At 43.6% G+C, this 14,079-nt stretch overlaps 1 protein-coding gene across 4 annotated transcripts in view; it reads left to right on the top strand.

The window, feature by feature from the left end:
* Window positions 1-14,079, top strand: part of DENND5B (DENN domain containing 5B) — a 207,263-nt gene that overhangs the window by 127,175 nt on the left and 66,009 nt on the right. For 2 of the 4 annotated variants that reach the window (XM_070049612.2, XM_070049608.2), the window contains 3 exons: window positions 5,226-5,759; window positions 10,350-10,581; window positions 12,464-12,550. In XM_070049612.2, the coding sequence (XP_069905713.2) occupies window positions 5,226-5,759; window positions 10,350-10,581; window positions 12,464-12,550 (853 nt within the window). The remainder of the gene's footprint in view (window positions 1-5,225; window positions 5,760-10,349; window positions 10,582-12,463; window positions 12,551-14,079) is intronic. The other 2 variants (XM_070049610.2, XM_070049609.2) reach the window with 1 other exon arrangement.

Below are 14,079 nucleotides of genomic sequence, written 5' to 3'. Positions count from 1 at the left end.
ACAAAGTACTGCCTCCAGGTAAGGGGAGGTATATCCTGGGGAAGAGGTCATCTGATTGACAGGTGGGTGGATAGGATTACAGGGCAGGGGAGGTGTGGCTTCCAGATCATGATCCTAATATAGCTATCCCATATCACCTGTACCCACATGGAAGGCCCAAATGCAGTTCCAGGCTCATCTGAGGAATGAACCAGCAGATGGAAGATCACTCTGTCTCCCTGACTCTATAACTCTGCCTTTCAAATAATTAAATAAATCTTCAAAAACAAAAACATGCAAACTGTTCTTTGGACCTAGGTCTATTTTTTGCTTTTTCCTATTTTACCTCTTTTCTCAATTCCCTGGTTTTTCTTTTTCTTTTTTTTTTTTTTTTTAAGATTTTTATTTATTTATTTGACAAGTAGAGTTACAGACAGTGAGAGAGACAGAGAGAAAGGTCTTCCTTCCAGTGGTTCACTCCCCAAATGGCCACAACAACTGGAGCTCCATTGATCTGAAGCCAAGAGCCAGGTACTTCTTCCTGGTCTTCCATGTGGGTGCAGGGACCCAAGGACTTGGACCATCTTCTACTGGTTTCCCAGGTCACAGCAGATAGCTGGACTGGAAGAAGAGCAGCTGGGACTAGAACCGGCGCCCATATGGGCTGCTGGCGCCACAGGCGGAGGATTAACCTAGAGCACTACGGCTCCAGCCCCCCTGGTTTTTCTTTTTTTCCTCTTTGATTAAATTAATATAGTGTCTTGTTGATTCAAAGAAGTAAATCCTTTAAATTTTGAAGGAAATTAAGATAAACTAGTCAGTTGCGTTATTAACCAAATATTTATTTATTTGAAAGGCACAGTGACAGAGAGGGAGAGACAGAGAGATATCTCCCATCTACTGGTTTAGTGCCCAAATGGCCATAAAAGCCAGGTCTGGGCCAGGAACCTGAAACTCCATCTGAATCTCCCATGTAGGTGCAGAGGCCCAAAGATTTGAACCATCTTCCACTGCTTTCTCAGACCATTGGCAGGGAGCTGGATCGGAATAAAGCAGCTTGAACTGGCATCTGTACGGGAGCCAGCCTGCAGGTGACAGTTTAACCTGCTGCACCATGATGCCAGCCACTCAGTTGCATTTTATTTTAAAGTGTTAATAGTGGGGCCGGTGTTTTAAAGTGTTAATAATGGGGGCGGTGACAGAGCAGGTAAAGCTGCTGGAAGCAATGCCGGCATCCCATTGGGTGCTGGTGTGTGCACTTATTGCTCCACTTTCTGTCCAAGTCCCTGCTGACGCTCCTGGAAAAGCAGTAGAGGATGGCGTAGGCGCTTGAGCCCCTGTGCCCACATAGGAGACCTGGATGCTCCTGGCTCCTGGCTTCCTTCTGGCCCAGTCCAGTTGCGAGCGTCCACAGGGAGTGAACCAGGGGATAGAAGATCTCTCTTTGTCTCTGTCTCTCCGTCTCTCTCTGTAATTCTGATGTTCAAATAAATAAATAAATTTTAAAAAAAGTGGTAACAATGACATTTTAGTTTGAGTGTCTGATCTATTTTGTATGTTAATCAAGTAATAAAAGACTGTTTAGATGTATAAATGATTCCATTTTGCATAGGTAATAATTGGCAAGAAATTTTTAAATGTCACCAGATACACTGGGCGTTGGGAAGCATTTCTGACTTACATCAGTGTGTGTCCTCTGTTTCCAAAGAGAAACTGGAAATACTAAAAGCCTTGCAGTGATGCCTGCACGTTCCTATTTTGTCCGTCATGAGATCACCATTTAATGAATACATAGGCCCATCTATTCATAGAGTAAGATAATAGGCAGTGGCCTGAGTCACCTGTGAAAATACCAGTGCTCATATATGGAAAGTATGAATTAACACATCATTGTTGTAGAAGAAAAGGCTAACAGTGCATTGCTTTGCTATGGGATCATTTTACAATGAGGTGGAATAATCTGCTTCCTGTAATTTTGGGGAGGAAGTTGGTGTAAAAGTCGCCCTTTTTAAAAAGTGACTTAAATGCACTGCCTAGTAATGCTTCTCGCTGTCCCTGAAATCTCTCAAGTGAGATTATGACTAAAAACAGCGACAGAGCTGCTGAGATAGTTGCAAAGAAGAACAAGTGCACAACATGATTGTTTTAGCAAGGCATGAGTCTGGGTGTTAGGTGACTAACGTAACTGCACACATCTGTGCCTAGGCGCCCACTCCTTTCTCCCTGATTCCACACTGCTGGGTCAAGCAGCCGTTCCTCGTTGAGTTGTTTAGGGAATGTGTTAAGAGGAGAACAGCTGCAGAGACAGAGCACTGCGTGCGGCCTGGCTCTGTGCCGACCTTGCTACCTTCGTGGCCTGCAGCCCACAGACACTCCCGAGGAAAACCCAACAGAACTGTTGGTGCTGTTTGTTTTTTGTCATCTCTTGCCCCAAGACCTGGGAATGTTTTAAATGTTCTCCTCTGGCCTGCCCTCATGATAACTCAGCTTGAGACCCTTGGAAGCTCAGTCACTTCCTAAACAAATGTGGAGAACGCTGTCCCCCCACCAACCCCCAACTCACATTCCTGGGGCCTTCCTGCTCCGGCCTGAGTTGTTGCAGTTCCCCAAAGTGGTCATCTCCTTAGGGCTCATTAGGGAGGCATCAGGATAAAGAAGAGGTGTTTTCTGCCTTCCAACAAGGAAAAAAACATTCGCAGTTAAATAATGATTCAGGTTTTTTAAAAAAAAAAATGAGAGAACTAAAAATATACAGAGAAAATCAGAATGTTTCTAGGGTAGTGACATAGGAAGGCGTCATGGTTGAAGAGATAACTAACCTTCCACCCTTTGCTCAAGTAACAGAAGTTACTTTTAGGCATCTTTTTTTTTTTAAGATTTGTTTATTTATTTGAAAGTCTGAGTTATAGGGGGGAGGGGAGATACAGAGAGAAAGATATCTCCCATCCACTGGTTCACTCCCCAAATGGCCACAATGGCTAGGTCTGGGCCACACAGCCAAGAGCCAGGAGCTTCTTCCAGGTCTTCCATGTGGGTGTAAGGGCCCAAGTATTTGGGCTGTCTTACGCTGCTTTCCCAGGCACATTAGCAAGGAGCTGGATTGGAACTGGCAGCCATAGAAGATGCAGACTGTGCCACAGTGCTGGCCCCAGTAATTTTCATTTTTAATTGGAGGTACTTGGATTTTTTTTAAAAGAGTTATTTATTTATTTATTTGAAAGCCAGAGTTACACACAGAGAGAAGGAGAAGCAGAGAGAGAGAGAGGTCTTCCATCTGCTAGTTCACTCCCCAATTGGCCACAATGGCCAGAGCTGGGCCAATCCAAAGCCAGGAGCCAGGAGCTTCTTCTGGGTCTCCCATGCAGGTGCATGGGCCCTTGGGCCATCTCGTACTGCTTTCCCAGGCCGAAGCAGAGAGCTGGATTGGAAATAGAGCAGCTAGGACTCGAATGGGTCTCCATATGGGATGCCAGCACTGCAGGCAGCAGCTTTACCTGCTATGCCACAGTGCCAGCCCCGAGCCTGGGTTTCTTTGCAGAACTAAAGGGTTCAGTTCAAAGGTTATGTTAAGATCTAGTACTTATTGTTGCTTATCTTACATAGAATCCAGAGTAATCTTGTGTTTCTGTTGACCTTGATGTAGGACTTCACTGGTTGTTCACTGTCCCCAGCTGTTTGCATTTCCCATCCACAGGATCTTAACATTCAGAAGCAGAGGACAGTTTGTGTATTGGCTGCCACCCCGCTTGCTGTTTGTTTAGCCATTAACGACTTTGGGAGCAGGTTTATGTGATGGACTACACATGTGGTGCTCCCCCACCCCAGATCAGAGGCACAGTCTTTCCCTGCCACCTTTGTATTAAGTAAGAGGGGATGGACATGAAAGGTAAAATTCTGTTTGAAGTCTACTGCAGTCAGGTTCCTGAGGGATAATTAGACTGTGATACACGCACCTGACCGCTTGGATTTTCCATATCTACCTGAAAAATATTTACAAGTCTTTTTGTTCCAAATAAATTCCAAAACTGCAGTCAAAAACCATTTCCTATGATTTCTGTCACCTTTTTTATCAGCTCAAAAATATCTCGATGACTCTCGCAGGTTTGTGGTCATCTGTAGTTGTCTGACCCTCACCCCCCACCCCCACTCTGCTGCCTGCTCTTTGTCTTATGGCTTGTCTCTCAGGAGTTTCAGCAGATTTGGAGGTGAAGTGGAAATGTGTGGGTTATCTGTGAATTGGGTTGATCTTTTCCAGCTTCCCCCACTTTGGGGGTACTACAGTTGCTTATTTTGAGCATTTATCATAAGTTCTGACTTAATACAGGTAATGTTGTAGCAGTGAACAGTTGGTGGAGACAGTTCCTGCTTGTTCAGTGAACAGGTTCCCCAGTGTTGTCTGTAAGATCCTGTGAGACAGGCACCTTTACCCATTCAGGAATGCCTAATGGCTGGCAAACATTAGGAAATCTTGTCTACATTGTAATCAACTGCTGAAACCCAGAGAAAAGTATTCATATGTGAGAATATAAAAGTATAAGAATATTAACATAGGGAAATGTGGCAAAGAGGCTTTTTTAAAAAAAAGTTTATTTTTAATTTGGAAGGCAGAAAGAAAGAGCAAGTATGTGGGACTTCTCTGCTTGCCCATTGTTCTCTAACATGAACCAGAGAGGTTTCCATTCATTGGTTCACACCACAAATGCTCACAGCAGACAAGGCTGGGCCAAGCCAAGGCCAAGTACCAGGCATTCATTGAGGTCTCCCACGTGGATGACAAGAAACCAGGTACTCAGGCCCTCATCTGCTGCCTCCCAGGTACATTAACAGGAATCTGGGTCAGAAGTGGAGTTCGGGGCTTGGTGCTGTGACATAGTAGCTTAAGCCTCTGCCTGTCATGCCAGCAGCCCATATGGGCACGGTCTGTTGTCCTGACTGCTCTATTTCCGATCCAGCTCCCTGCTAATATGCCTTGGAAAGCGGTGGACGACAGCTCAAGTTCTGGGGCACCTGCACCCACGTGGGAGACCTGAAAGAAACTCCTGGCTCCTGACTTTGGGTTGGCTCAGCTCCAGCTGTTGCCGCCATCTGTAGAGTGAACCAGTGGATGGAGGACCTCTTTGTCTCTCTCTCTGCCTCTGCCTCTCTTTAACTCTGCCTTTCAGATAAATGGATAAATCTTTAAAAAAAAAATGTTTAGGAACATAAACTTTATTTTTAAATTTCTGTGTTTCTTTTTTCACTTTTAGGCGAATTTGTGCTTTGTGGATATTGACAACCATTTTATAGAGTTGCCTGAAGAATTTCCACAGTTCCCCAATAAAGTAGATTTTATCCAGGAGCTCTCTGAAGTTCTTCTTCAATTTGGGATCCCTCCGGAGGGCAGCCTGCATGGCAGTGAGAGCGCCACCAGACTGAAGAACCTGGTTCTGAAAGACCTGGTCAACGACAAGAAGAATGGCAATGTCTCCACTAATAACATCAGCATGTATGAGTTCCTGAGGGGCAACGAAACCATGGCCCGCCTGCAGGCTCTGGCCAAGCGGACTGGCGTGGCTGTGGAGAAGGTGGACCTCTCTTCGCTGGGGGAGAAGGAGAAGGATTCCAAACTGCAGTGTGAAGACGCAGAGCTGAGGGACTACCAGCTGAACGTGCAGCTACGGGAGGTCTTCGCCAACCGCTTCACCCAGATGTTCGCAGATTATGAAGCCTTTGTCATTCAGACTGCCCAGGACATGGAGTCCTGGCTCACCAACCGGGAGCAGATGCAGAACTTTGACAAAGTAACAAGAACCACACTTCCCCTTCTTACGGTTGTTAGTGGGCTGTGTTACTGGTTGTGTGTACATTTTTCTTAAGATTTATTTACTTATTTGGAAAGTAGAGTTACAGAGAGAGAGGGGTCTCCCATCTGCTGGTTCACTCGCCAAACGGCCGTAATGCCAAGGGATGTACTAGACTGAAGTCAGGAGCCAAGAGCTTTTTCCGGGTCTCCCACATGGGTGGTAGGGACCCAAGCACTTGGACCATCCTCTGCTGTTTTCCCAGGCTGTTAGCAGGGAGCTGGATTGAAAGTGAAGCAGCTGGGACTTGAACCGTTGCCCTTATGAGGTGTTGGCATCAAGGTGGTGGCTTTGTCTGCTGTGCTGTAATGACAGCCCCATGTATACATTTTTTTAAACACAAATTTTTCCTCTCTTACATCCCATTAAGAATTTTATTTACTGACACTTCAGATGCAGAATTTTCGCAGATCAACCAGTTCATTAAGCTAGTCATTGTATTGAATATTAAATTGTCACCATCATATTTTAAAATTTTCTGTACTTTGGAACAGTTTAAATGAGGGTGACGCTGTGGCATAGCAGGTAAAGCCACCACCTGCAGTGCTGGCACACTATATGGATGCTGGTTCAAGTCTCGGCTGTTCCTCTTCCAGTCCAGCTCTCTGCTTGCCTGGGAAAACAGTAGAAGTTGACCCAAGTCCTTGGGCCCCTATACCCACATGAGAGACCTGGAAGAAACTCCAGGCTCCTGGTTTTGAATTGGCCCGGCTCTGGCCGTTGCAGCCATTTGGGGAGTGAACCAGTGAATGGAAGACTGACACACACTCTGTGTGTGTGTGTGTGTGTGTGTGTGTGTCTGCCTCTCTGTTACTCTGCCTTTAAAATAAATAAATAAATCCTTAAAAAAAAAAGAAAAAGCTTAAATGATAGAAACTCTTATATTTTATAGTTTTTTTTTTAATTATTATTTCAGATCCCCCCCCCCCTTTTTTTTTTGACAGGTAGAGTGGACAGTGAGAGAGACAGAGAGAAAGGTCTTCCTTTTGCTATTGGTTCACCCTCCAATGGCCGCCGCGGCCAGCACACCACGCCGATCCGAAGGCAGGAGCCAGGTGCTTCTCCTGGTCTCCCATGGGGTGCAGGGCCCAAGCACCTAGGCCGTCCTCCACTGCACTCCCTGGCCACAGCAGAGAGCTGGACTGGAAGAGGGACAACTGGGACAGAATCCGGCGCCCCGACCGGGACTAGAACCCGGTGTGCCGGTGCAGCAGGCGGAAGATTAGCCTATTGAGCCGTGGCGCTGGCTTTCATAGGTTTTTCAAAGTGGTGACATTATCCGATCTTGCAAAAGTTTTATTTAATCTTATAATGAAGTCTTGTCGAAGGAGGCCTATTCCTTTTCTAAGAAATCCTTACTCTTTCAAACATTCATTTATTTGAAAGGCAGAGTTAGAGAAAGAGAGAGGGAGAGCTAGAGAGCAAGGGATCTTCTGTCCGCTAGTTCACACCCCCAGTGGCCACAACAGCCAGGGTTCTTCCACACCAGAGCCAGGAGCCTGGAGCTTCTTCTGAGTCTCCCATGTAGATGCAGGGGCCTAAAGACCTGGGCCATCTTACCTGCTTTCCCAGATGCGTTAGCGAGGAGCTGGATTGGAAGTGGAGCTACTGGGACTTGAACCAGTGCCCATATTGAATGCCAGCATTGGAGGCATAGCCTTAGCCTATAATGCTGTAACACTGGCCCCAGAAATCCTTATTCTTATATTCAGTCTTAATCTAGTAATGAAGTTATAACTTAATCCATGTGAGTAAAGGTCACAAGTTAATTTGAAAAGCCAGATTTTTATCTCATTTTAGGATTAAAAGAGAGAAAAGATGGTCACATTAGGTTTGATGACTAAAGCTTTAGACTGTACCCACAGTTTTGGAAGACAGAAAATGGCACCAGTGTTAGATTGTCACACTGATGCTGGAGCCTCTTCTGAAGTTCACTGTCTGCTCTGCCAGGTTTTCATCACCCATCCTCCTCCATCTGAAAGCAGTTGGGGGTGTGTTTTAATTGTTTTAGGTCACAGGAAAAGCTCAGGCTCCTGCCTCTGCTACTGCTGTTAGAATGAATTTTGGATTTCCCTAAAGTGACATCTCTGTATCATGTAAGACCCCTGGGAGGCTGATATCCTCCCAAGAGGCCAATCTACAGCCTTGGAGCATCTGACAAATAAGCATTAGCTAATAGTTAATATAAAGGTGGGCAATGTAAAAAAATGGTTTTCTAGTTTCATCAGCTGACTTTTCTGGAGAATATATCATGTTGGACCATTAATTTCTGATGTTACTTACGTTTGAGAAAACTTCTTTAAGGGTAAGAAGTCCTTCACTTCTCCAAACATAGTCCTGCTCCTGAGTTTCTTTCTCATTTAGCTTAACCGGTTTTCATACTTTTTCCTATTTAGCTCAGAATATGTTGTATACATTCATGATTATCCTTGAGGAAATCAGATTCTTTACTAAATCGGGACCCATTGCTTTCTTCCTTCTTCTTGTTTTTTTTTTTTTTCTTTAACATTTATTTATTTGAAAGACCAAGTTAGAAACAGGCAGAGGCAGAGAGAGAGAGAGAGGTCTTCCATCCACTGGTTCACTCCCTAAATGGCCATAATGGCCAGAGCTGAGCTGTTCCGAAGCCAGGAGCTTCTTCTGGGTCTCCCATGCGAGTGCAGGGGCCCAACTCGGGCCATCTTCTACTGCTTCCCCAGGCCATAGCAGAGAGCTGGATCAGAAGTAGAGCAACCGAGACTTGAACCAGTGCCCATATAGGATGCCAGCACTGCAGGTGGCAGCTTTACCTGCTGCACCACAGCGCCAGGCCCTACTTTTCTTCCTTCTTAATCTTTATGTAGCTTCAAAGTATAAATGGATTTTTTTTTCATATAACCCCTGAAGAAATGAACATTTTGTGTTGGATTACGTAAGTCTTAGAATCGAAAAATTCTTAGTCTTTTTCACTAGCAAAAGTTATAGGACCTTCTAGTCCTCTGAGCTAATAAGGCTTTGTGTTAACTTTAAATGTTGTAGCCCCTGGAGATCTGAACATCAAAAGCTAGAAAACTTACCCAGTTTTTTTAAAGATGTATTTATTTATTTGAAAGGCAGTTACAGAGAGGCAGAGGCAGAGAAAGAGAGACAGAGAAGGTCCTCCATCCGCTGGTTCACTCCCTAAGAAGCCAAAACAGCCAGAACTGAGCCAATCCACTCAGGAGCCAGGAGCTTCTTCTGTGTCTCCTATATGGATGCAAGGGTCCAAGGACTTGGGCCATCTTCTACTGCTTTCCCAGGCCATGAAGGAGAGCTGGAGCAGCTGGGACTCGAACCTTTGTCCATGGGATGCCAGCACTACAGCTGGCAACTTTACCCACTATGCTACAGCACCAGCCCCTGCCCCAGTATTTAAAAGGGCTATTGCTGTATAAAAAGTAAGATTGATGTTTATCCATAAAAGGCCTTTTGAGGAGCCTTCCTCTGGCTATTTGGATTTATGGAAATACATCTAACTAGGAAGTATTTAAATTGAATAAGTAGAGTTCCATAAGGAAGTTTATTAAAAGACATTCTGAATTTCAGAATGAAAAATAATTATGCTAGGAAGATGCTTATGAGTATTAATAAAAAGTAACCTTCTGTCAGAACTTACCCTTCCATCTGTCCGCTTTTGGCTTCTGCCATACCACATCCTCTCAAAAATGAAAAGCAAAGCTAACTGAGCAACCAGAATAGTAATTCACTTCTAAATGTAAGCTGGGGCCAAACTGGAACTAGAATTCCTAGACATTCAAGGACTTAAAGAACAACAGAAAAAAATGATTTTTGATTTAGAACAGATTACCATTTACTGAACCATTCTGTGCATCAGACAAGCTAGTAACAGGAAGGTTTGGGTTACTGTGCGTTTTCCAGAGGCTTACATCTTACTTTTTTCAAACAGTGCTTTCTGTGGTTGTTAGGGTCAGCACAGGTCTGAAAGGAGTGTGATTTTGAGCTAGCCCCCATCTGTCACTCTGTAACGGAGTTAGAACTTGGGAAAACCTCAGTTTGAAGAACAGAAAGATTTCCCCTCTAAGCACAGATTCCATGCTGTCATTGTTTAAGGTTATTGCTACCAGTGTATGTGTCTTAATTGCATCAGTTAATCATCCCCCTGCCTTGTGTGGAGGTACGTTGCGCAGATTAGGAATGGAGAACAGACGAAATTATGGCTCACTGGGAAAGCAAAGTGGATGACTGACAATGGGATGGCAAGTTATTCCCAAGCTCTGATTAATGGTGCCCTCTTTTCTACATGATGGTCATGAGGATCAGAATGTAAATCAGTTTTGAAAGATAGGATCAGTGCTAATAACCTAAGTGACTTAAATTCTTTTAATTTGGGAGAAAAGAAGGCAAAGTGGATTTTTGAAGGTATTTTAAATGAGCTTTTTTGTATTGTAAGATTAAAAGAGAGTGAGCTTAGCAGCAGCCAACTTTCAGGTTTATGGTGTGGAGTTGAGATAGCCTCTTTGCACTAATAATTTGCTGATTGTCTCATTACAGGCTTCCTTTCTATGTGACCAACCTGAGCCTTACCTGCCATTTCTTTCACGCTTTATTGAAACTCAGATGTTTGCCACCTTTATTGATAATAAAATTATGTCTCAGTGGGAAGAGAAAGATTCTTTGCTTCGGGTCTTTGACTCTCGGATTGAGAAGATAAGACTGTATAATGTAAGGGCACCCACCTTGCGGACATCCATATATCAGAAATGCAGCACTTTAAAAGAAGCAGGTACATTTGTTATGCCTTTTGAAATTGAAGTCGGTGGTGGATTATTTCTTTTTTCTTGTATTTATTTGAGAGATGGAGAGGGCTCCCACATATTGGTTTACTCCCCAGATGCCTACAGAGTTGGGCTGGGCCGGAGCCAGAACCAGAAGCCAGGAGTTGTATCCAGGTCTCCCACATGGTGGCAGAGACCCAGTTAGGGTCTGTCTTAGTCAGGAGCCAGAGGGGGAAACCCAGACACTGCAGTATAGAACATGACTGTCTTAACTGTCTTAACCACTAGGCCAAACGTCCTCTCCAGTGGTCTTTTCTGTTTACATATTACTGGCCACGTATACCACAAGATAAGTTTTCAGTTTAACCTCATGGCCAATCCAAGCACTGTATCAAGACGTGCTCTCTATAGTTTGTTTCTGTTCCTGTGAATAAAATAAGTATTCATTTAAAATAGTAAATTTGAGATGCTGCCTAATTTATTAACTGAAACAATATATTTGCTTTAGTGATATTGTAAATTATAACAGCTTAATTTCTTAAAATTAAATCTCTGAATTTTTGTATTCAAATTGGAGATTTCCTAAACCCTGATACCAGTTTTTCCTGTAGTCAGAGAATTACGAGTCTTGGCCAGTCTTGTCTGGCAGTCTAATATGTTAAGTAAGTAATCTAGTTAATACCCAGATACTCTCCTGAGTGCCAGTCATTATGCTAGGTGTTTTGCATATATTTTTACATTTGATAGTAGCACAAGTGTGTATAGACAGACTTGTTTTTTTGCTGTCCTGATTTTACAGCTGAGAAAACTGGAAGGTTAAGTAACTTGCATATGTGTGCACAGCTAGTGATTAGTGGAGCCTTGATTTGAACCCAGATTGGACTGACTCTAGCACCTGCAGCCTTAATACCATGTTAGCTGTTGCGTTTGATTTTTTAAAATTGTGTAAAATGTACCACTCTGTACAGTTTTATACATTTATGCCTGATTGCTGACTTATTCTTTGCCTAGTAAACCTGTTAGCTGAGTGCCTCCATTTATTTCCCTTCAAGTGTGGGAACTATTTGATAGCTTTTTTCCCTCCCTAAAGAAAGGAGGAGGCACATGTGGCAGTTCTTCACTGGGCTGCTGTTGCTTGCTTGCCTGTCCCACATTCTGTGAAGCAGTGATGTGGTCATTTTGGTATATTTAAGAAAGGAGTATTAGATGATTTTTATGTAGCTGTAGAGGTCTGTGACGCCTTACCCTGTGTATTCTCATTACGAGGATAGATCCTTGGAGCCCTTTACAAAGTGGCGGCCACTTCTGTGTTTCTGAAAATTGGGGAGGTAGCATGAATGAAGTTGCCCATGCCTGTTCAAAGATACAACTTCTGGTGTTTCATTGGACGTATAAATATGCCAATGTCTTGTGGAGTAAATTTCATACCTGTCTTCCTGAGGAGTTTTGCAGTAGGGCTGAGAACTGATTCCTTATTTCATGTGGTTCCAGAGAGTCTTTCCAATTAGAATAGGTTTTCATTCAGCCTTCCAGAAATACTGAGAGTGATGATGCTGATATCATCGCAGAAAGTATATGATATTCTTGAAAAGGTGCCTATTAACGATTGACATGTTCAGAGAGTTGAGGCTAATGTGCTAGTTTTGGAGGAGTTTAAGTAGCCAAAAACTTTTTTAAAAGATAAAAGGAGGTAGCTGGCTGTGACTGTGCCTACCCCTCCTAAATGAGGCAGTGATTTCATTTAGCCGGTAAAACTCTACTCTCCGCCCCCATCCTGAAAGAAGACTAGAGAGTTGTTGATGATGCTGAATTTTTGTTGTGTATTATTTTTCTTTCCTTGTGTTGTTTGCTTTTGCTTTGCCTCTAACCAAAAAGAATTTTGATTTGCAGGTGAACCCCTTAGGCACAGGCTGTCTGCTGCTGACATTGTGGCTCCCGAACCTCGTGGTTTCTGTGCAGAAAGACAACCAGTTGATAGTAATACGGCTTTCTGTTTCCTCACCAGTCACAGCACATGAATGCTGGCACAAACCTTAGAAGTCTAACAGTAGACCCCTGACCTCCCAAAGCAGGCATTTAATAACTTCTGAGGGTTCATTGTTCACTGGTGGCACATTCACTGAACAGCCTTGGGTTGCATTCCCTGTGGCCATTTAAAATATAAACTCGAGGGTGATTGTTTGTGAGTCATGGTTTTTATTTTAAAAAACGTCCCAAGTAAAAGAGAACAACATGCTATCAGTTGGATTTCTCTCTCATTTTAAATCCAGTGGAAAACTTCATCTCCTCCCCTTCCCCCTTTCATGAGGACAAAAACACTTACTGGCAGAAAAGAAATTTTGTAGTATTTTATCAAATATGAACTTGGCAGGGACTTCAGAGAATTCCATGCTATGAATCTAGGCACCATTTTGCCCAAACCATCCACTGTGTTTTACAGATACTGAGACACATAGAGAACATTGGCAGGGTTCTGGAGAGGCAGGGCGTAATGCTGAAAATTAAATAGCGTTTCATATTAAAGCACTTGTCCTTTTGTCCTGCATAGAATGTATGGACAGACCATCTTTAAAGAGAAGTTACAGGTTACGTGTTAAAAATATAATGGAACTCAGAAGGATAGTGGATAAATTGGGTTGTGAGAGGAGATGCGGGATCTTAAAGCTCACATGTCACACTTGGAAGTCTCGGTCGTGAAGGGCAGTGGCAACTTCCTGGGACCATCTGTAGTCCTGCCATCAGACACCAACAGCTGCGTGGGCGGGTGCATTTTGTGAGCTGACACAAAGTGACATTTGTTCTTTTGACGGAAGTGGAGAGTGGCAGGGGTGGACCCCTCTCAGCCCACCCCTAGGAGAGCTGTCGAATGTGTTTGGGGAGTAGCCAGCAGGACGCAGTCAGTGTTAAAGAGGAGCACAATAAACTGCCTTCTGTGGAGGCTGCCTTTTGCCTCCCTCAAGCCCCAGGATGGGCAGCACACCCACAATTACGGCTTCTCCTTTGTAGGACCGGAGGCCCAAACGGGCTTCTCAGTAGTGCGTTTTCCCTCGAAAGTTCAGTTATGGAAACACGTAAGATCAGATTTTTTTTTTACCAGAGAAATATATCACTGTTTCTTGGGTTAGGGGACATCCTCTAACATTTCTAAAAATAGAATGTTTGAGTAACTCCCATCTCTTCAACTGTTTTATTTTCAAAAAGGCCGATTTCTTATCCTCTGGATATTTTAATGCCTGCTTGTTTGACTTGTTCTCTGCATTCCCTCTTGATCTAACACTCTTAAATGACTCCTACTAATGAGAATGTGACTGCTGCCAAAAGTGAGGTAATAAATGTCACACCATTCCTTGTTTTTACAGATGGAGAACCATGAATATTTAATGGCCTTAATGGAACAAATAAGTAAAATAATAAGGCTACTGTACTTGCTTCTTCTTTCCCTTGACATTGTCTTGCAGCTCCAGAAATGTATTTTATTTGCCCTTATTTTCTTTAACTGTTGTACT

The sequence above is a fragment of the Oryctolagus cuniculus genome, chromosome 9, assembly GCF_051225735.1.
Source record: "Oryctolagus cuniculus isolate XC-2025 breed Fujian yellow rabbit chromosome 9, ASM5122573v1, whole genome shotgun sequence".
NCBI classification, from domain to species: Eukaryota; Metazoa; Chordata; class Mammalia; order Lagomorpha; family Leporidae; genus Oryctolagus; species Oryctolagus cuniculus.
The sequence above is the reverse complement of the archived record's forward strand: the minus strand, read 5'-3'. Positions and strand labels throughout refer to the sequence as shown.